This window comes from Taudactylus pleione, unplaced genomic scaffold, assembly GCF_031769625.1.
Source record: "Taudactylus pleione unplaced genomic scaffold, aTauple2 ptg000256l, whole genome shotgun sequence".
Taxonomy (NCBI): Eukaryota; Metazoa; Chordata; class Amphibia; order Anura; family Myobatrachidae; genus Taudactylus; species Taudactylus pleione.
This window is the reverse complement of record NW_028284658.1, coordinates 17405071-17429596: the sequence shown is the minus strand read 5'-3', so window position 1 is coordinate 17429596 and position 24526 is coordinate 17405071. Positions and strand designations below refer to the sequence as shown.

The following is a 24526-nucleotide window of genomic DNA, read 5'->3' as shown; positions in this document are numbered from 1 at the left end:
GCAGTGAACGACCAATGATGCGAACTCCCCTGGGTCGTGTCTACATGCAGGCCAATCTGACGATATCGTCAAGAACTGCTTGTTCAGAGATGTGGCAGGATGACTTCACTGAAAGATATCTTTCAGTATGTACACCCAAAATAGTTTGTCCTGCACTACAGAAAGTTCAAGGGAAATCTTTCACCAATATCGTTCATACAGCACATCTTCTAGTGTGTATGAGCCTTTAGAATTCCAATACCACACCATAATAGCATAAGTCAAGACTCTCAATTATGCAGCAGTAGAAATTCTACAAGTGTGGGCTTCGATAAACCCGCTACTCGAAATCTTCGAAAGAAGAAAAGGCGTTGCTCACCTCTGGTGTAACACATTCCCCTCAATCACCTCTGGCGTAACACATTCCCCTCCCTCACTATTGCAACTGCCAGTGATGTTGGGCAGCACTTGGGGGTGACAGTTGGTGTTTGAATATTGAACTGTGCTACAGCCATGATGAGAGTCAGTCAGGACATTGCACAGGAGGAGGAAACATTTTAGCCCTTTTCATCCCTATAGGAGTTGAATTTAGAAAAATCCATGCGCTTAGTGGCTACCTACGTCTCCCCGATTTTCATGTTTCTAGGTCCAGGGTTTTTGTGTGTGTGTGTGTGTGTGTGTGTGTGTGTGTGTGTGTGTATACAGTCAGGTCCATAAATAGTGGGACATTGACAGAATTTTCATATTTTGGCCTCTATTCACCACCACAATGGCTTTGAAATGAAACAAACAAGATGTGCTTTAACTGCAGACTTTCAGATTTCATTTGAGGGTAATTACATCCAAATCAGGTGAATGGTGTAGGAATTACAATGGTTTCTATATGTGCCTCTCACTTTTTAAGGGGCCAAAAGTAATGGGACAAACTAAACAATCCTAAATCTAACTTTCACTTTTTAATACTTTGTTGCAAATCCTTTGCAGGCAATTACAGCCTGAAGTCCGGAACACATAGACATCACCAGACGCTGGGTTTCATCCCTGGTGATGCTCTGCCAGGCCTCTACTGCAAATGTCTTCAGTTCCTGCTTGTTCTTGGGGCATTTTCCCTTCAGTTTTGTCTTCATCAAGTAAAATGCATGCTCAATCTGATTCATGTCAGGGGATTGACTTGGTCATTACATAACATTCCACTTTTTAGCCTTAAAAAACTCTTTCGTTGCTTTTGCAGTATGCTTCGGGTCATTGTCCATTTGCACTGTGAAGCACCGTCCAATGAGTTCTGAAGCATTTGACTGAATATGAGCATATAATATTGCCCGAAACACTTCAGAATTCATTCTGCTGCTTTTGTCAGCAGTCACATCATCAATAAATACAAGGGAACCAGTTCCATTGGCAGCCATACATGCCCACGCCATGACACTACCACCACCATGCTTCACTGATGAGGTGGTATGTTTTGGATCATGAGCAGTTCCTTTCCTTCTCCATACTCTTCTCATCACATCACTCTGGTACAAGTTGATCTTTGTCTCATCTGTCCATAGGATGTTGTTCCAGAACTGTAATGGCTTTTTTAGATGTTGTATGGCAAACTCTAATCTGGTCTTCCTGTTTTTGTTGCTCACAACATTTACATCTTGTGGTGAACCCTCTATATTCACTCTTTTGAAGTCTTCTCTTGATTGTTGACTTTGATACATATACACCTACCTCCTGGAGAGTGTTCTTGATTTGGCCAACTGTTGTGAAGGGGTTTTTCTTCACCAGGGAAATAATTTTTCTGTCATCCACCACAGTTGTTTTCCGTGGTCTTCCGGGTCTTTTGATGTTGCTGAGCTCTCCGGTGCGTTCTTTCTTTTTAAGAGTGTTCCAGTTGATTTGGCCATACCTAATGTTTTTGCTATCTCTCTGATGGGTTTGTTTTGATTTTTCAGCCTAATGATGGCTGGCTTCACTAATAGTGACAGCTCTTTGGATCTCATATTGAGAGTCGACAGCAACTGATTCCAAATGCAAATGTCACACCTAGAATCAACTGCAGACCTTTCACCTGCTTAATTGATAATGAAATAACGAGGGAAGAGCCCACACCTGTCCATGAAATAGCTTTTGAGTTTATAGTCCCAATACTTTTGGCCCCTTAAAAAGTGGGAGGCACATATAGAAACCGTTTTTCCTACACCGTTCACCTGATTTGGATGTAAGTACCCTCAAATTAAATCTGAAAGTCTGCAGTTAAAGCACATCTTGTTTGTTTAATTTCAAAGCCGTTGTGGTGGTGAATAGAGGCCAAAATATAACAATTCTGTCAATGTCCCAATATTTATGGACCTGACTGTATGTGTGTGTGTGTATATATATATATATATATATATATATATATATATATAATTTTCACTCTAGGGTGAACAGCGGGCAGGGCGCGCTCCCATAGAGGGGGCGTGGTCACTCTGGAGAGGGGCGAGGCTTCATGTCACGCCCCTTGTTTGTCACTCTACGTGGCTTGACCAGCACTTTCGAAGATGCTGGACTGCCCCAAGCTCTCCCCTTTCTATGGCGCCGCCATAGAAACATGGTTGAATTTTGTCTTTTTAAAATCTGGCAAAAAATAATCGTGATTGGCAGATCGGGGAAATGGAACATGTAGAATTTCACCGATCCTGTGACGGATCGCAGAACATCGATATCCGCTGGTCGGCATTTCCGATTGGCTAATCCGTTCACAGCGTTCCATCTCTGATGTTTGGGTGTCTTTAGAACATTAAAGTTGCTTGTAGAACAATTTTAAATGACAACACACCCAACGTTTAATTCACTTAATTGGCAAATCAAGTGTTAAACCAATTGATCTTTAGATGCTTTTAATAAGAAAAAAAAATTTAAATCCCCCAGTGGTCCTTTCTGTGTGTTTGATTTATTGACATTTGACTGTGTGCACATGAATATGCGCTCATGTTGCTGGTTAGTTTTATTAGCGTACAGAAAGGTAAAACCTCTAACATGAAAGTCCTGCATGTGACATGCATATGATCACTTGAGCTCAGCAGATTTTCTGAAAAGTGGAAATCGGGCCCATCTGTCAGGGTTGCTAAACATTTAAAAAAAAAAAAAAAAGTGTAATTGCTAGTTCTTTAAAGGATTAGTGAGATACTGGAACCTACTAAATTCAGTGCAAAGACTCATGACCTCTGGTAGTTCTATAAATATTCACACTATTCAGTAACTTCATAGTTATAGTGATAGTTAATGAATGTTAGATGGTTACATTGTTGCTGAATCGTACAAAGGGATGCAGCTCTTTGTGCTTACCCATGTCTGTTTCCAATATTACAATATACTTTAAAGTCCCCTTTTTCCCTCAGTAGAGATGATTTCCTCTTGCCCATCCCAATCTTTCTACAAATTTTATATGCTAGATATATATAGCTGTAATGAAATCTATAGCTGTGGTTTCCTCTGCTGCATTCGAAATCCTGCTAGGTTATTGTTGTAAAAAACTTAAGGTGCGCGCACATGGAACGATATCTTTCAACGATATGAACGATATCGTTCCGTGTGTATGCAGTGAACGACCAACAATGCGCGCTCCCGCTGGTCGATAACGATCTATTCCATCGTCCATGTATGTAGGCCAACCTGGACGATCTCGTTAATTTTCCATATAGGAGAACGATCGTTGGTCGTTAACGATATCTTTGGTGTGTGGATAAACAATATCGTACATCCAGCACACCGGGAATGTCAAGGGAGATCGTTCAGATATATTGTTTGATGAACAGATCGTCCCGTGTGTACCCAGCATTATAACTGATCAGGCTGCTGAAGATTAGTATATGTTAGTTTGCTGCTCTGATCCCCAGTAGTGTCATGGAATGAGTAATGTTGATGTGTCTGGAAATTTGGGCTATCCTGTTCTAGACAGTCAGTTGGGTATTTTGCTATGCTGGACAATTTGGAGTGATGGGCTGTGATATGTGCTGGACAATGTTTGTTTATTTTTGGGGAAGATGTGAGGGCAATAAAATGGAATGGGCAATTTGAGGCAGCTTTTCAAGTAGAAGGATGACACGTGCCTATCCATTAGGCGACCTGAAAGTCTGTACATCTAGCGTTCAGACATTCATGTCGCCGAGGTGCGGTGCCAGCCTGTTTTTGGTCGAATTGTTCACAAAGTCGGGTAATGGATAGGTCCCCTAGACTCTTTGTCGTTTTACAAGTACTGCAACTTGAAGGTTGGACTAGTTGGTACACCGACACGTTGCTCATGCATGGCATTAGTCAGCCGAAAGGGAAGGATGCAAAAAATGTCTGGCTTGATTAATAATAATAATCTGTATGTGTAGTGTCTTCATGTTTTTTCCCTTGCCACTCGCTAGTGTTACCATGCAATTATGTACTGTCATTTAGTTAAAATTATCTGGCTTGTGACTGAAGCTAAGCTAGTAAGAAAATATTTGTGTAGTTTGTCATTAATGGGAAAGCACCTCTGGAAAGTGAAAAGGAAAAATATTTTTCCTCAATATTAAAACTGAAGATTTCCACAGTGGAATATCTTTCTTGCAAAATGTGTTCCTATGTACCATGTCTAAATGGTCCTTGTATGGACAGACATTGGACTGAGGTTAGAATGACTATATTCTCCTAAGCCCCTGCATATCCTTGTTTTAGGTGTCATATTAAGGCTTGTAGTTAGAGTAAATAGAATTTTTTCAATATTTGTGCATAGTAATTGATTATAATCAAGAAATTGATTCTGTAACAAAGTATTCCTATAAGGAAGTTATAAATTAAATTTTATAGTGAAAAAAAAAAAAATATATATATATTTGCATGAGAAAGTCCCGGCACTCCATAGGCCCCAAGCTGGGCAAATACCTTGCTCCAGGTGCCCTCAACGAGGCGGAGATCACTCCCCTCTATCCAATCCACAGCATACAAAGCGGCACTCAGGAGACTTTGCACTGTAAACACGTTATTTCACCCCAGTGTAAAGTCTCCTGAGTGCCGTTTTGTATGCTGTGGATTATATATATATATATATATATATATATATATATATATATATAATGACCTGCCTATTGCAATTAAAATGTGCTGTTGTTGCTTTTCACCACTGGAGGTTGTAGGGCCCAGCTAGCCGCTGTTTTTGCCATATCACACTGAATAATAAACTTGGGAGGTTTAAATTCTTGCACCTAGTTAAAACTAGTACAGAACAGTCTGTTCCTGAGATATGGTAATTGCGAGGTTTGCTGCAGAACACAATGGAAATGTACAGCAGTTTTTTCACCACAGCTTCTTTTCTCCCACTTGCATGTCCTCTGCACATTTGTCTTTCACTTTTCTATCCTGGCTTCACTAAACAAGATGAAGATGAGCTTTTCCCTTGCTCCCATAATGCCAAGCTATCCAAAGTCCTGGAAAGCAATTTTCTGCATGCCTATGGCAAAATCTGTCTCAACCTGTAGAATTTTGACCAATTTAACATAGATACTGCTTGCTAGTATTTAATTTTCTGCACTTCTTTTTTTACATTGGGGCACAGTATGAACAGACATTCAGCTACCAGCTCTGTCATGTCCACCACATATCTCATGTTTCCTATGTGCGCGGGAGTTCAGGAACAGTATTTAACTGGCCTTTAAAATGCGCCTGATGTAAAACATTGCAGAGCACCAAGGATCAGGTCTCTATAATTATTGTACATTTGCAGTACCTTCTATGTTGGACCTAGAACTCTGTAGCTAATTTTATAGTGTAACTACAGTTCCACTGCCTGCTATATACTTTACTTTTTTCAGTCTTTTTAATTTTTTTTTAATACACTGTTGTGTAAATGTAACATTTTATAACCTGTATGATGTTCTGGGTATGTCACTCATATGTCTACAGCTGTTCTTGCTATTGTAGTAGCAGATTGAATGATTCATTCATTAATTTTTGCTAGTCTGAAACTGTATTGTTTCATATACAAACTGACCTTTGCAAGAGAGGCAGGTATATAGATGGGTCCACATGTCCTTGTGTGTAAAATAGCCCTCCTAGTTGCGCCTTAGTGTGGTCACTTTGCGAATAAGACACATTTTCATGTAAAAAGTTGCACGAAAAGACACTTGGCGCCACCGAGTCGCATGATGCCCACTCATTTTATGTGTAAAGTGATTTGTAGCGCACGGAGAATAGATGTATATGGACACATCTGTAAAGTTATCAGTTTATTTTTTTCAATTGAAAACTTTTTCCTTGTCAAAATATTTACTGTATATAGTTGGCCTCTACACGTAAAGGTTTGTTACATCTGTGAAAGGCATGTCCTATTTTGCACCTACCAAACCTTCTGCCATCTTTGTGTCATGAGTAACAGAGTAGTGAAATATTTATACAGAGGGAGGTATGTTACATCCTCTCAAACAGTATGTGTACTGTTAACACAAAGCATTCAAAAGGACCTTCAATCTCTCAGTGAGAAAGCAGTCACAGCTACAGACCAGGTACACAGCCTGTTATCTGCTATCTGCTGACGTGTGTTCTCTGCATAACCTTATACTTTGTCACAGAGCTCTGATTATAAAACATTACCATGAGTTTTAAGGGTGTCAGTCACAAATTATCTAATTATTTGTTTAGCTGGAAAAAAAACAATACGTCTCTAAATCTATTTTAATTGTGTAATCCTACATTTTGAAACAGGCAACTTTTTTGTGACCTTCCGTGTTTCCTGTTCTGAAGCATACAAGGCCAGTTCTGAAGCATGCAAGTTGATGCAGGTTTGGTGCCGCTTGCAGATGAATGGGTGAATGAAGTACGATTTAAGTTCCTTTGTGGACTGTTGAGTCATAAATGATGCAACATCCTGGTTTGATCATGGCTTTAAAGTTAAAGCCACTGACAGTATATTGGAGCAGAGATTGTGTTCAGATCAAGAAAGTGCTTTAAGTTATTGGTTGTATGTGATGGAATATTGTATATAAATGATTATTGGAATATAATTTTGAAAATTATTTATATCCTATACAGGCACTTGTTACGTAGAATGGCAGTGGTTGGCACAATGAGGTAGAGAATGAATGTTGTTAGTACGGCCATGGCCAAAAGTTTTGAGAATGACACAAGCATTGGTTTCACAAAGTTTGCTACTTCAATGTTTTTAGACCTTTTGTCAGATGTTACTATGGTATACTAAAGTAAAATGAAAAGCATTTCATAAGTGCAAAGGCTTTTATTGACAATTATGTTAAGTTTATGCAAATAGTCAATATTTGCAGTGTTGACCCTTCTTTTTCAAGACCTCTGCAGTTCGCCCTGGCATGCTGTCAATCAACTTCTGGGCCACATACTGACTGATGGCCGCCCATTCTTGCCTAATCAATGCTTGGAGTTTGTCAGAATTTGTGGGTTTGTTCACCCGCCTCTTGAGGATTGACCACAAGTTCTCAATGCGATTAAGGTCTGGGGGAGTTTCCTGGCCATGGACCCATAATATTGATGTTTTGTTCCCCAAGCCTCTTAGTTATCACTTTTGCCTTATGGCAAGGTGCTCCATCATGCTGGAAAAGGCATTGTTCATCACCAAACTGTTCTTGGATGGTTGGGAGACGTTGCTTTTGGAGGATGTTTTGGTACCATTCTTTATTCATGGCTGTGTTCTTGGGCAAATTGTGAGTGAGACCACTCCCTTGGCTGAGAAACAACCCCACACATGAATGCTCTTAGGATGCTGTACTGTTGGCATGACACAGGTCTGACTGATGGTAGCGGTCACCTTTCCTTCTCGGGACAAGCGTTTTTCCAGATGCCCCAAACAATCTGAAAGGGGATTCATCAGAGAAAATAACTTTACCCCAGTCCTCAGCAGTCCAATCCCTGTACCTTTAGCAGAATATCAGTCTGTCCTTGATGCTTTTCCTGGAGAGAAGTGGCTTCTTTGCTGCCCTTCTTGACACCAGGCCATACTCCAAAAGTCTTCGCCTCACTGTGCGTGAAGTTGCACTCACATCTGCCTGCTGCCATCCCTGAGCAAGCTCTGCACTGGTGGTGCCCCGATCCCACAGCTGAATCAACTTTAGGAGACTGTCCTGGCGCCCTGAAGCCGCCTTCACAACTATTGAACCTCTCTCCTTGAAGTTCTTGATAATCTGATAAATGGTTGATATAGGTGCAATCTTAATAGCAGCAATACCCTTGCCTGTGAAGCCCTTTATGTGCAAAGCAATGATGACTGCATGTGTTTCCTTGCAGGTAAGTTAACAGAGGAAAGAACAATGTTTTAAAGCTCCACCCTCCTTTTAAAGCTTCCAGTCTTTATTCTAACTCTATCAGCATGACAGAGTAATCTCCAGCCTTGTCCTTGTCAACACACTCACCTGTGTTAACGAGAGAATCGCTGACATGATGTCAGCTGGTCCTTTTGTGCTAGGGCTGAAATGCAGTGGAAATGTTGTTTTGGGGATTAAGGCCCTCATTCAGAGCCGTACGCTCTGAGCAGAGCGCACGCTCTGAATGAGGGCCGGGCTCCATTTTCATGGAGCGTCCTCCTGGACGCTCGTATAGCTGTGGGTCACCACCCACAGGCTATACGAGCGTGCATTGTGATGGTCGCGATGGTCGAGACCATCGCGACCATCAAATTTGCGAGCCGGAGCCTGCGGTTGAGGTTTTCAACCGCAAGCTCCGGAGTGATTTGGGCTCTATCAGAGCCCAAATCACTCCCACTGACATCACTAGTGATGTCAGTGGGCCGGCTTTTGACGGGAGGCGTTCCCGTGGGAACGCCCCCGTCAGGGAGGCACGCCCCTGGCACGCCCACCAAAGGGGGCGTGCTGTCAATCAACATTGACAGCACGCCCCCTTTGATCGGACACAACGAGCGAAGGACTTTCCTTCGCTCGTCGCGTCTGGCGCATGCGCACGACGGAGCTCCCTCCGTCGTGCGCATGCTCAGTTCATAACATCGACCCACTTGCGAGCGGACAGCCGCTCGCGAGTGGGTCTGAATCAGGCCCTAAGTTCATTGTCATGGCAAAGATGGACTTTGCAATTAATTGCAATTCATCTGATCACTCTTCATGACATTCTGGAGTATATGCAAATTGCCATCATAAAAACTGAAGGAGCAGACTTTGTGAAAACCATACTTGTCATTCTCAAAACTTTTGGCCATGGCTGTACATGTAATGATAACCGCAAGAAAGGAGGAGTAAGTGGCTTCAATCTACAAAGCCAGTGCGATCTAGTTCTGAAAATCAGCCGCAATTATGTGTTGGTCCCGTCTTACATCGGTTTGCTAGTAATCATGCACAGTCTTGCAGATATTTTTCCCTAATTGCTCCTCCCTCTCTTCTTCCTGGCTCTCATTACCACCCCCAGCCCTGACTTCCTGTCTCTCACTTCTGTGTCTTCCCCCCCCCCCCATTGTCCTGTTTTATTTCTGTTCCCTTAACCCCAAATTCTTCTGTCCCCCCACTTCTTACATCTCTATCATAAAATTTCAACATGAACTGGGAATATAATGTAATAATGTACCATACTGAAATGTAACTTTATTTTTATTGGTATGTTGGTGGTTGTCCATGAATTGGATGCTAATGGGACAATTCAATTGTTTGGGGGAAATGGCTCCCTCCGGGTTTGGGTTACCAGCCCTGACGATGCACTTATCGTGGATTTCTGCTTGCACCCTCCTGAGATGCGAGCAGAATTCCACCTTAAGAAGGGGTCTGAAGCTGGTTGCAGCTTGGCACTTAGCACAGGAGAAGCTGCTTAACGCCGCGAATCCCCTGCATTAGGGTACGAGAATGCAGCCGTCTCAATCACCATGGTGCTGGTAGCACAAACAATTGAATTAGCTACCGGCCACTTTAGATGTGAGCTAATTCTCTCAAACCATTGAATCATGACTCACTGTGTCTTAAGTCACAGGTTCTGTCCCCGATTCTGGTGTATAGAACCTGTGCTGTATTTGAATTTGCTGAGTACATGAAAGTAGCAATGATTCTCCTGAACATTCCTTTTTATCAGATTCATCCCATAGATTTAGAACATAACATACTATCCCAAAATTATCTATTTTATACTTTTTGTTGCTCTCTAAAAGCACCACATTGACACACTATTCAGGAGTAGCCTCATACAATTCCCCTCACTATACGGAACCCTCTTTTTCACGTGGATGGAGCTTTTCAGTACACTTCAAGACAAACAATTCAAGTCACTTTGTGCATGTTTGTCAAGCCTGAAAATGATGCAGATCTTTTATTCATTTGTACCGACCCTTCACAGGACTCTGAAGTCTGCTATATATGCACCAAGTTTCTGACTGGCACAACTGCTAATCCCAATGACAGAGGCCTAAAGTTTTACAGATCTCAAATATTCATATATGCTGAATCCCTTCTATAAGACAAATGACCATATAGTCTCTGTCTCTTGTGAGATTTATTTTGCCAGCACATAAAATTGATTTCTGGATTAAGTGCTCTCTATCTTGGATGACTAGCTATTACACTCATTTGGTTGTGCAATGCACCCAGGTAAATTAGAATAACAGACACAGTTTGGGACATTGCCCAGTCTATTTGACTGACTGGGAGGTGCTCTGCCAAATCAGTTGTTAAGTTGTTTGTTTGCTATTCATGCCCTGCTTTCATTTTATGCTATTTCAAGCACAAAAAGGTTTTGTTTTATATTCAGTGTTTGTATGTTGGACTATGGGAAAGTTTGCTACAGGGCTGTAATTGTAGTATTTATTCCCAAGAAGACACATGATTAGGTTCTCATTGTTCAAACAGTCAAAAATGTACTATAGTTAACCATTTTAGGCAGTGGAAGGCTTCATAGAGTGTCCTAATATGGGATTGATGATAATGGAAAGTCTGATGTGCAATGTAAATGTTTTAAAAATAATTTGTAGCACTTTTGACTACATTGGAAGCAATTCAATTAGCCGTGGGACTTACCGTTGGCTTAAAGCTCCCAGGTTAAGAGCCCTGAGCTTATTTAATTGCTTCCACGGGTACACTTAAAGTGGATTTCTTGAAATATTTCATGTATTTCTCCAATTCCCTTATGTAACATTGTGCAACTAATGTACAAGAATTCAAGACTTTCATTTAAAAAAAAAAAAAAAAAGTTAACTATTTATACGCATAACTGTGAAATTTACTTATGACGAACAGTGTGCTTGTTGGGTGGATCAATGGATACTTTCTCTACTAAATAAAAATACATTCTAGCACTGGTCCACTACAAACTAGTGAGAAGATTTTCGTGACTGAAATGCAACCACAGTACTTTTTGAATTTGAGTTTTTTTTTATTCTTTCTTTTTCTGACCTAATGAGACATGACCTAACCAAACGTGACATCACGGACCATAGCTTGACCACTGTGAAACAATTCATCATGGTGTGGAGAAAGTGTTTCTCTAAACCCAAAGCTTAGGCCAGGGGTAGGTTATCCTTTGCATTAGAACCACAAGGTGGCACTCAAGGATATTTTTAGCAGGACTCCTGGGGTTAGACCATCTCCTACTAGGCATTCTCCATCCATCCTCTACCACCTCCCTCACTCAGTGAGGAGACCCATTTAGTTCTCTAGATTCTCTTCAAACAGAAGAACTAAAGTGTGGCCTGCACACACAGTGAAACCTGGGCCGCTGGTGAGTGAACCATGCCACAGTTAGTCCTGCTTACAGCCAAATAATTCTGAAGCATGTCTTCGCCTCTAGACTACAAATTGTAAACCGAACTTGAGCAACCTAGCTTCAGAAAAGGAAGTACAGGGCAGCCACTAACCATTTTAGTATACATCTACTAGTTTTGCAAATATCTGTGTATGTTGTAATGGGGTGGGGGCATTTTTTTAGCTTGTAATCTTGAATGTCTGGCATCCAAAGAGTAAAATGTTACCTACCCCTATTTTAGGCTATAGCCTATCACAATTAGGCTACTTTTTACAGTAGTATCCTTTTTATATGTGTTAAAATCTATAAATTCGAGGCATATTTTTTCCACCACATTTATATTTCTTAAAATGAGAATCGATGCCATCCCCTCTGCTAGCTTGCCAAATTGTCATTAAATATCGTCCAAAGACACTGATGGAACAGTGTCTCTAGGGCAGTGGTTCTCAAACTTGGTCCTCAGGACCCCACACAGGTCACTTTTCCATGTCACCCAGCAGGTGCACAGGTGTACTCATTACTCACTTTAAAAGATCCACAGGTGGAGCTAATTATTTAACTTGTGATTTTGCGAGGAGATCTGGAAAACATGCACTGTTTGGGGTCCCATGGATCGAGTTTGAGAACCTGTGCTCTAGGGGACACATAGCATATACAAAAGCTTGCTTTTACCAATCAATAATTGATATATTATGGGGTTGATATTTAGGATGAGCTGTTTTTCATATAAATTAACAATTTGGAGTGCTTATTTAATTATCTTTTTTGTGTGCGTTTTTTTTTTTTTTTTTCCAAATTTGATTTTTCAATTTTAAATATGGTACGTGAATGAAAAGGTAAATTTTTCTCTTTTCCAGGAGCAACAAAAGAAATAGGGTCTGCACTCACCAGGATGTGTATGAGACACAGGAACATCGAATCCCGACTGAAACATCTAACAGTGTAAGTGGTCTATGTTTGTACTACAGATTGAGTCTTCCATATTCAAATATTCCGAAATACAGAATTTTTTTAGCATGACTGAGAGAGTGAAACCTTTGCTTTTTGATGGTACACAAACTTTATTTAAGGCACAAACTTATTGAAAATATTGTATAAAATTACCGTCAGACTGTGCGTATAAAGTGTATATAAAACATAAATGCATTTTGGGTTTAGATTTGGGTCCCATGCTCATTATATTTCATTATGGTATGCAAATATTCCGATATCCAAAATACCCCTGGTCCCAAGCCTTTTGGATATGGGAGACTCAACCTGTACCTGTTGAGGTGTTCTGTAAATAGATATGTCACTTATTGGATCTTATATCACATTCTGTGTATCTAGTCCCCTGTTGAACAGTGCAGTAAACACAGGAAGACTACAGCTATTATACCAACTTTTGTTTTTCACTACAAGTTCTTGCTGATCTTATCTGTTGATGCTCTGTAAACAATTGTTATTAGCGACACACATTATTTAAATTCTCTTAAAACATTAAATTGTGCGTGTGTAAAGCTGGATATACACTAGATGATGTGCAAATTACGCGATGATTGCCCTGATTTCCCTTGAACCCCAGAACAAGCGATAAAGTGTACACACTTTGCATTCTTTCAAACGACCAAACGATATAGCTTGCATCGTTTGGTCATTTCATTGTTCATTATATAACGTTAACATATCGCCTGGTCGTCCAGTAGGGTGTACACACTAGACCAGTGGTCAGGTAACAGGGGTAAATTACCCCACATGGGGTAAAAATTTAATTCCAGGGTGTAATGGACGGACAGCCGGGCATGCATATGAATCATTCTATAATATAGAATGATTCATATGCATGCCCGTCTGTGCCACAGGGAGGCTCTAAACCGGACGCCTGCTGAGATGTTATTACCAGCGGGCGCCCGGCTCCTTCCCTGCAGCGCCGCGTTAGCCGGATGCTGGAGTTCTTTTCTGAACTCCAGCTTCCGGCTCTCTCCATGCGCACTATGAGGGAGACATCATGACTTCTCTCCCATAGTTCAGAGGAGCAGCTGGGCGGAGAGGACAGCAGCGGATGCGGAGAGTAAGGTAAGTGTTTTTTTTTTTTTACAAGCGGCACTACAGGGGCATCATATGGGGGCACTACTACAGGGGCATTATATGGGGGCACTACTACAGGGGCATTATATGGGGGCACTACTATATGATTTCCTTCCTTTCAAATCAAAGGGGTAACATCGGCGTATTTAAATATATTTATGGGGTAAAAGGTAAAGTTCCCTGACCCCTGAACTAGACTATTGAACAAAGTTGCTAAAGATATCTTCAGATCTGCCTGCACTGTAGGCAGATCTGAATATGCGATGAACGATGCCTAGGAGAACGCAATAATGTGTACACACTGGATGATGTGGACGATTTTGCCTCAAATATCACAGCGGCTTGAACCCCTTTTACACCGCTGGCTGGCCCCGGGACATTGCCGTGGCTTTCTTCTGATGGCTCTTGTAGATTACATAATCTACAAGCCCCAGGGAATGCGGCTCACCCTATGCTGTTAACGGGACCTGCGTCGGATTACCCGGGATACCCGTTTCCACTGAGCCTTACCCGGGATTTTTTCCTAGGAGCCTTTTCCTCTGAGTTTTACACGGTTTTTGCAGCGGCGGAAAAGGGGTATAATTGTGTCAAAGTAGCTATAGGAGAGGCACAGAGTGTGTTTTCTACTTTTTACTAGTTGATGACTAGATTTTTTTAAAATCTAAGATAGATACTTTGCTATTCTAGTACATTTTATTACATGCCTCTCAGATGTAGTATCATATGTCCACCACTCAGAGGTGGTGTTTTCACAATCTCCGTGAAATGCTTTTTTCAAAAGTAGGCAAGAATTGGTGTGTGGCCAACTTGATTGACAATCCTGACTCTCCACTATTGGATGAGTGATAGGTTTGGCAGCATATGTTGCCCACTGCTGTACTTGGGGTCTGCTTACCTGTCTTATCACTATTAAGAATTATTAATCCAATACTAGTAGAATGTCCCTGTTCCAAATCGCTAAGTGGAGCTCAACAGATAACTCCATTTGTTTCAAATGATCCACCCATGTGAGGGATCACCATGGTTTTGTTGCAAGGTGAAATTTAAACTAACATGTGGCGTATAAAAGAGCCCGACATGCCTCTTAGGTGTGGTAAGAAAAAATAATTTTTAGTGTTGCGTGTACTTTAAGGGAGGTGTGTGTTTCTAGGTCTTGGCTATAGCTGAACCATAAGTAAAACGCCTCTATCAGAACACCCTCTGATAGTATTACATAGGTGTTTCCTTTGAGTCTGCTCTCAGACGCGCACACCCTAAGTGTGGTATCTGAGTAAAATAAACCAGTCTAGAATTTTATCTTTCAGTCTGCTAAGTGCAGTCAAGGCTGCTAGATTGGCAGCTTATTTTTGATGGCAAACTAGAGAAACTAATAGAGATGTTTCCTAAAACATCTAGTCTCAATACGCCATGTGGCGGGAGACACCTGGTGCAAGTGAGCCACCAGGTGGTCCTGTGTGCCTATGCTAGCCTTAAAATGCAATGTGATGACGCACCAGGAGGCCGCACTGATTAATTTGACATGTGACACTTGTATATCTGTGTGCGACTGAGTCTATATACGAAGCACAACAGAATATGGTGTGGAAAAAAAGTTGTGGCCTCTACATCGTAGCACTTCATACGCAGATTCAGACTCCGTCGCACACAGCTATACAAGTGTCACATATAAAATTAATCAGCACAGTCTCCTGGTGCATCCTAGTCGTATCACACTGCAACGAATATGCATTTTCGGGTGATTTTGGGATCTGCATGCTGAAACAGAACAGAACTTCCTGGGCTTCCACAATTATTGTAGTACAGAACAGTGACTGTGCACACACGGCCTATGGTGTGTGACTGAGCAGACTAATAGAAAGCTACAAGACTGGAGCCTGCAGCTTCCTATTCGTCCTACTAACATCCAGGTTCAGTGCCCGTATTAAAATGGCAATCAAATAGTGGTCCACAGCTAATCAGGAATGTTCCTATACACTTCTCATCTTCTCCATATCTACTTTAAGTTTATAGGGAATATATGTAATACTTTAAATCCACAAACTCATATAGGTTTTTTTAACCACTTAACTGACTTGGTCATATGGGATGCGAACGCAGCCAGCTGTGCTTCAGCTGACGAGGTGCGACCGGACCACCATGTTGCAGAATGGATCTCCTCCGACTCTCTTGACTTTTCTGCGGACCCGGCAATTTCTGACCGGTTTTGCTGGAAAAATAGTTAAGTGGTTAATTTCCCTTTAAAGTGAAAATTTAAGTAACTTTTTAAATATACAATTGAGTTTCACTGTTATTAGCTATCCTCGCACAAATCATGATCTCTTTTTTTTTTTTTCCCCCAATGCTTCTTTGAATGATAAATTTATATAAGGCTCCCACAAGCTCACAGATTTCAGCATGTCATGTGGTGATATTGGGGGGGGAAGTAGGATAAGGGAGCATGCAAAGAAAACCGTGCTCAGAGGAGCTCTTCAAAGTCTTTCTGTTTGCTGCGTCATGATTTCACTGGTTTTCATGTTTGTCGCTTAACGCGGTGAAAAACTGTGACATTATCCATCATTAATAGTGTTCTGAAGAAACAAACCAAGGAGAAATGGAAATCAATAAGCGCTTTCCTACTTCCGTACGGTGTCGCATGCGATATTGTCTGGTTGGCCATGTAGCACAGCCGACCGAAATACATCACGAACGACTGTGGGAGTGGGTAGATTGGCTGTACACAATGAGCGATCCGACCGATATGTTGCTCCGATACGCCGGAAACAACATATAAATGTGTGACTGAACAGTGTTGCCAGAGACCTTTTTCAGTATTTTTTAAATTTATGTATTTTGGTTTAACAGTAAATTGTACCCAAGAAAATCTGGTTTTATGGTTCATCTGACTTTTGGGGCCTAGTTTGTTTATTTCACTTATGATGCTTCTGTCTGAATGATTTACATGAAATGTTAATTATGTTTGGCTATTGTGTTGAACCTGAACATACAACAGTCTGGTCTTAACTGTTAAATTAGCCAGCTAACTGGCACTGTGTATGGGAGTGGTTCTGAGAATTGCTAAATACTGTGCGCAATATTGGAAAATTACTGGAAAATTAACATTTGAAACATATACTCGTATAGGGGCTTTTAACATTCTGTTAGCGAATATTGCAGAATTATCCATTTTGGATATAATTATAACTCATTGATCAATATTTAGATGATTCTTAAGTATGCATAGAAATTGTGTGTGATGTTAATAATTTTTTTTGTAGATTATTTTTGCTCTGATCTTGTGTCATGTAGCATTGTGGTTCAGTCTGTCTGTCTGATGTCATGACGTTCAGGGTAAAAGTTCTCCCCAGGAGGTCAGTATGTGAGACAACTGCTGTATAATTAGTAGGCACAGAATATCTTTGTGTATATGTCACACAGCACCAGCAGTCCAGTTATGCCTTAAAAACCACCAAAAATCTGTCCTGAAACACAGTCCTGCACTGACTATTGGGGTGTACCACACTTCTATAAGACCAGTTCAACCCCCGCTCGATTATTTTTGATTATTACTAATGTTTTAAAATGTCACATTTTTCAAGCTATCACTTATGTAGAGCACAAATTTTAATTCATACATAAGGGTCCCATCTGCTTTTCTGTTCTCTTATCCCTGATCCTCTAAGTATCAACTCCCAGGCAGCCTGTATTGAGGGAAGAAGAAAAATACTATATTTGCCTGGAACAGCATTAACTGCAGAACTTTCCAGCATCCTCTGTCTCCCAGTGAATGATATTATGTGGGGTACACACTTGAACAATGTGCTGGCTGATCTAACGATTTGTTATGCACAAACGATATTGTGCATACACACTTACAAACTGACTGCCCGGTATGACTGGCCAGAAGAACCAGTTGTGATGTCATTTTCACTGGTTCCGGTGGCCAGCATATGGGACGTTCTTTCGGTCGTGTGTACACACAAATATATTTAAACGATATACAGTATATGCATGGTATATGGCATCTGCTGTGCAGTACGGGCGATGCAATATATCTGTGATAGACTAGGTCCACAGATATATTGGGCCCGATTCAAAGATGAACGCAATATTGATGTCTGGAGCAATAGACAGGTTTTTTTTTTCTTTATATTGCGCATGCCCCAAAGTCACACTATACACACACAGGGATAGGATAGTGACGACAGTCGCAGAGAGGATTTTTTCGCATAGTGTGTGACAGGTAGTCAGTGTTTGGGGGAGGTAACTGTGGAACGCAGGCGTACCTTGGCCGGTTTGTGGACGTGCTCTAGAGAGCCTCTGCCAATTCATATGCAGCTGTAGAAGCCCCGTCTCAGAATGAGCGTCTCTTGGGTGAGACGCTCATTCTGCGACAGCGCAGTCTTGCTCAGAGGTTTAATATGCGACCGATGTTTCCATTGTATCCGCTGCTTACATACAAAAGCGGATCTAAAGGTGGGGTACACACCTGACAGATATTTCTGCAGATGATCGTTCATACACAGAACGGCCATCATCTGCTTGTGCCCTCGGGTCCCGGCGGGCGGGACCTGGCGGGCTTGTCGGGGGCGTGTCCCGCCCCCCTCCTCGCGACTGCTGCTGTGTGTGTACAGGCGGTCTGCAGATTGCCCGTACACACTTGCCGATGAACAGATATGTCTGCAGACATATCTGTCCATCTGCTGTGCAGCACAGCCAATGCGATCATTCTGTGAATGGCGACGTTCACCAACATATCGCGGGTACACACTGGCCGACAGGCAACAGATACATCGGCTGATCAATTGATCGGCCAATGTATCGGTCAGTGTGTACCCAGCATAATATGCCGTGTCTCTGCGCACAAGATGGAGGCTTAGTCAGTATATTTTTGCAAGTCCACTTCGTACAGGATTGTAGCAGCAACCACATTGCGTGCATCTCTGAATCAGGCCCATTGTGTGGCCAGCCTAAATCTGGCCATCCACTATACAATTTTCTGTCGGATATCTGTCCAATCTGGCTGGTTGGAATGAAAACCTGGGAACAAATGACAGTCGATCATATGGTTTTAAACAATGAAAAAAGGACAAAAATAAGTTGTTCAAATTGGTTACATTTGTGTGTTTTTAACAAATTTTTCTGAACAACCATTTTTGGCTATTTTCCAGTGTTTGTGAGCAAATGGACGATTGTCATTTACCCCCATACATTACCAGGTTTTCATTCCAACCAGCCAGATTGGACAGATATCTGACAGAAAATTGTATAGTGGATGGCCAGCTTTAGTCTGATATTTCATTGTGTTTTGAGCTGCTGTATTTGAGCCCTTGAATGGAAGGGGTGTGGATTAACAGAGCAGTGGTTCCCAAACTCTGTCCTCAGGACCCCACACAGGTCACATTTTACCAGGTCACCCAACAGGTGTATTCACATTCCTCACTGACACATTTTAAAAGATCCACAGGTGGAGCTAATTATTTCACTTGTGAATCTGTGAGGAGACCTGGAAAACATGCACTGTTTGGAGTCCTGAGGACCGAGTTTGAGAACCTGTGAGATACAGTAAAAAGGTCGACAGTGTCTAGATCAGTGGTCGCCAAACTTAATTGAAGTGCGAGCTACTTTAGTAAAATGAAACCACCTGAAGAGCTACTAAAATTGTAGAAAATAAATCTGGCTAATAAACGAACAATTGAAGGTCCTTTAATAAAATAAAATAAAAATGTTTTATAGAAATCAACAATGCATTTAATTATTATAGTGATATTGTTGTGGTTTGTAAATAAAATTTCACTGTTAATTACCAGCTCCAAGGAGTTAAGTGCAGTAGAGGAGCAAATGATATAGGCAGGGCTGCTGTGTGATTTTTCGGCAGGGCTGGGTGAGAGTCACTTGCTCCGCCAGTGATAGACACCAGGTGTTAGACCGACAAATGGTCGACACACTAAAAGGTGACATATATAAGAATGTTGACGTGAAGATGGTCGAGACAAATTGTCAGCACAATTTTTATTTTTTATTGCCCTAATCTTCACCATAACACACCTCCCCACCCCCGGGCCCCCCTCCCCCGGCCCGGTGCCTAACCCTCCCTCCTGGTGCCTAACCGTCGGAGTAAGTGCATAACCCTAACCCTCCGGTAAGTACCTAAACCTAACCCTAAAAAAAGTCAACCTTTTTTACATGTCGACCTTTAGTGTGTCACGCTTTTGTCCCAGTCGACCTATTGACTGTCTAACATATGGTGTCTATCTAGACATTGTCGACCTTTTTACTGTATATCTATAGTACTGCACCCACTGGGAAGTGGGGGAATTCCTCTTGGCCTCAGCATTTTTTTCAAAAGCGGATTTCAGTACCAAGGCAAATGAGTCGGCTAATTAGAGATGTCTTTAATAAAGTGGTGCAAGTTGGCCAATGCTCAGTGTGAAAACTACACTGATATTAGCAATATAAGGCAGCAGCATGGTGTGTCTCTCACACTGGCATAAAACATCCCCACTGTGTTCTCATGACAACCGTGCCTATGAGGAGAATCTATAGACCCAGTTGTTTTACATATAGTTCTTGTAGTTCTTCATAGATAAAGCAGTAAAGTGCTAACTGAATATTTGTTGTGTCTAACCACTTAAAACACTCTTCACAACATGTCCATCAGTAAATTCTTTGAGCCTGCTGGCAACTACTGATTTTAACAACCTCACTGCTTAGAAATGTCTTCATTTTAGTAACGACGTTTCATGCAATATTTTCCACTGCTGGGACCTTGCTAAGTGCTTACAGTGGAAGACTGAATTAAAACCTAAAAAACACACCTGTCTTACTATAAATAGAAAGCTGTCATTTTGAACTTTTAATGAGATGCCACTTTTTCAGGGGAAGTTTTCACATGCTTAGATATTAGCAGTTCTAGCACAGCTAATTTAACAAACACACAAAAGGACACCCTTATTATTATTATTATTATCCTTTATTTATATGGCGCCACAAGTGTTCCGCAGCGCCTTACATAGTACATAGAACATAGAACTAATAGGTGAACAAGAAACAAGTAACATACGGTACATTACAGTACAGGACAAGGACACAACTTATATACATTGCTGAAATAGTGATTAAAGCACTCACAATAAGCTGCCGGGAATTGGCGGTCCCGTGTTAGTTGCCCTAATGGGGAGTAGAGAGTAGAAGAAAATGTAAAGAGAAGCACATGAAGGAAGAGGTCCCTGCTCGTGAGAGCTTACCCTTCCACGGAACCAAAGGGTCGGTAATTAAACGTGGTGCTGGTAATCCTGCAAAGACCTCTGATGTTGCTAGAGAACTTGTTACAACAGGGATAATAGCACACTCTGGCAAATGCAGTAAATACACTAATAGTGGTCTTGGCAAACACCAGTCAGACAAGGAATACTGTTCATGAACCATCTGGTATTTAAGAATTATAAACACATTCTGAAAACTATTAATTTTACACAGTATTCATAGTCACCAGTTGTTTGCATAGAAAGTGAACAGATTTTATACAAGTACAAAACAAAAACAGTGCAGTGATCTGCTCATGACAGCATACTTACAATCTGGCATAATAAACAGATCAAAATACAACAAATAAACTTTCTCCAACACTTCATGGCTTTAGCATATGTTATTTTTTATGTCACAATGCTCTACAATACAGTTCGTTAAATTTCCGCACATATATCTATCTATTATATATATATATATATATATATATATATATATATATATATATATATTATGTATATTATTTTTTTATTTTACAGATGTGCTGGTTCGGTTATCAGCTATCACGTGTTTTGGATAGCCAATAAAATAAATTCGCAGAATGGGTCCTGTGCACGCGCAGATTTCCGATAATCGGGAATCTGCGTCCATCTGAATTAGCCATATAGAGCATTCCCTTTTAGCATTTGAGATGAAATTTCCACTGCAAATTTTCAATTTAATACTAATTCTATCAGATCTCAAAGACGGCATCTTATTGGCTATCTGCTATCACGTGTTTTGGATCGCCAATAAAATAAATACGAACTAATCCGAACTTGCGATAATTTTGGCGAGTAAAACCGAACCCGCACATCTCTAAAATATAACACAAGGGAGTGCCCATCAGTGTTTAAAATTTACCACAATAAATTAAATAATAAATCAGAGCCATATGTGGACCTGTGCTTTGTAATAAATGTAAAAATACTTCTCAAAAATAGCGATCTCTCTAAACACCTTTGATGGAAGATCTGGTATTGCTGTAGGTTAACTAAAAGGAGACTTCCATAGCGTAAAACCATAAACAATTTTAATTTAGGGGCAAAACTAGTCAGAGGACCTGCACCACGCTATTATTGGATGCCTCAGCCACTTGTTTTATTCTGAAAGACTTTCCCCTTTGTGCACCTGGAGCATGATCATTGTACTGTACAGCAGCACTGACTTCACCACTCGTCCATCTGGGCTGGAAGTGCTGTGGTGGTGAGAACCAACCTAAAAGTTCAACTCACCTGGTGGTTAGCTCCACTGCATGTTGAACCTGGGAACGTATTACTCTAGCTAGACCTTTTGGCAATATCATCAACATACTCTTGGGACAAGTCATTCCACAAACACACTTCTATCCATAGCAGACTTTCAATTTCCATTATATTCATTGAAATCATTAGGACTAACTATACAAATGGCTCATATTATATTATTCTCTACCAGTGTGATTTATCAATCCTAAGGCATATATGTGACCTGGATTATTTACTATAAGGGGCGGATAGGGAAGTAAAACCAGGCCGGTAAATTTATGGAAGCAGCCTAATGGGGCGGGTCTGTTGAGGAGATGGGGTCTGTGGAGGAGGGCAGGATACTCTCTCCTCATAGGGCCTGGAGGGGCTGTGACAAGCCACTGGAGGGGAGCAGGACCGACAACAGAAATCTTGGGGGACAATACATTCTCTTTAGGCCTGTCGGCTCTAAAGTCTTTTTACCTGTGGACGTTTCTCTGCAACAAGGAACCTCTGAAGAATCTGAGCCTCACTGGGCAGTTATAGTCTTTTTACGTAGAAATATAACGGTCATAATCATAAACTGAGGTTTAACCCGATAATACATAGTAACAGTGCAGAGCAAAAATGTGAATTTCACTGATTAAATGATTTTATATATTTAATCAGTATTGTGTTTCTGTTTTTGTTTTGATTTGGTGTCTACATGAATTTAACTGTCCCCCATCCTTATCCCTCCCACTGTGCCTCCCCAGAATTATCCCCCTCCCCCATGCTTCTCCAGCCATATGCTCCCTGTGTCTGTCAGATTTTGTCTACAGTCCGCCTGTGTCTGTGCAGGTCTAGACCCCCCTGCATCTCTCCATTTGTACCATGGCGTCTCTACATTCGTGCACCTATGTCTCTCCAGTCCCCCCCCACTTGCGTCTCTCCAGCCCACACTCTGTCTTCTGCTCTGAGCTGGCTGCTCTTCTACTTTTCTGCTCAGCGGTGTAGCGTGACTCCATGATGCTGCACATGACCCGCCACAAGGTCCCATGGGAGGAGGCTGAGCATGCGCAGTAGCCCTACCTGCGGCCATCCATTTCAGAATAAGCTTCTGCGCGCTGACCGATCAGAGCTGAGCTCCGATGGCAGTACCCGCAGTCCAGGCAGGCAGTGTAAGCTAATCACGGCAGAAGGGAGCATGTGACCGGCCCAGCGGTACCTTTCCTGCGATCCCACTTTTGAAGTGCAAAATTTATTTTTTTATATTTAATTTTATGAAATATTGTATATTTGAATCTTGTAGTAAATCTGTATGTTACTTTGCATTGGTATGTCTTAGCCATTACTTATTCTGCAATACGGGTATTTAACGATTTTTCATATGGACATTCTGTATTGAATAGCGCAGTTTCACTTGTTTGTGTTAATATTAGGAAAAATAAATATTTTATTTCATTATAGAAGGAATGCCACAAGTGTGTTCAGGTGTTTATATCTGTAAAAAGTGACTACAATGTTAGTAAAAACTGGAAAAATTGGGGCGCTCTATAACTTTTGATCAATAGTGCAATAGTGTGTCCATATTTGTGTATGTGATGAAGGTAGTCCCGATATTTTTTTTTTTTTCTCCCTATCATATTATTTTGGGTGAAGTAATAGGATAGTTCGCCCGTTAACACATAGGAGCTGCAATAAGCTCGCGGACCTATGTATTCTCGCCCTTTTTTGGGCGAAAAAAACGGCACTTATCGTGGATAATTTTTAGGGATACATCAGGTCCCCCCCCAAAAAAAACCTGATAAATGCTGTTGTCAGGCTTACTTCGGGGCTATTTGGATAGCCCTGGGCGAGCCATTTAGCCGCGGTAATTTACCACGGCTAATTGGATATGACACTACATTTGGTAAGTGGAAATCTAGTTCTCTATCTAGGATTACGTCTATCCTTTGTCTTTTTTTAAAGGGAAAACTCATATATAGTAATATTTTCTTTACTAATGTCCATGAATACTATTAGACCAGAAGTCTGGTTGTGGGTTTTATTATTTTTTTTTTTTAATGTATCTTTCAGACAGGAATAGAAAACAGTTTGCCTAATGTCATCTTTCCCTCACATTTTAAAGTTTTGTGTTTATTTTTTGCAGAGCCCTAAGTGACAGCTTAATAAATCCCTTAGAAGTAAAAATTGAGGAGTGGAAGAAGATTGCAAGCCAGCTGGACAAGGACCATGCAAAAGGTAAGACATACCTTCTTATCCGTATCTGGACCTCATTGATTATATACTTCCATTTCCCACAAGTTAAATTTGCAAAAAAATTT

General features: G+C 41.1%; 1 protein-coding gene across 2 annotated transcripts in view; it reads left to right on the top strand.

Annotated features, from left to right (window-relative positions):
- LOC148514993 (protein MTSS 1-like) overlaps nucleotides 1-24526 on the top strand; it is a 166058-nt gene that overhangs the window by 80074 nt on the left and 61458 nt on the right. For both annotated transcript variants that reach the window (XM_088480706.1, XM_088480705.1), the window contains exons 4-5: nucleotides 12522-12606; nucleotides 24352-24443. In XM_088480706.1, coding sequence (XP_088336832.1) covers nucleotides 12522-12606; nucleotides 24352-24443 — 177 coding nt within the window. The remainder of the gene's footprint in view (nucleotides 1-12521; nucleotides 12607-24351; nucleotides 24444-24526) is intronic.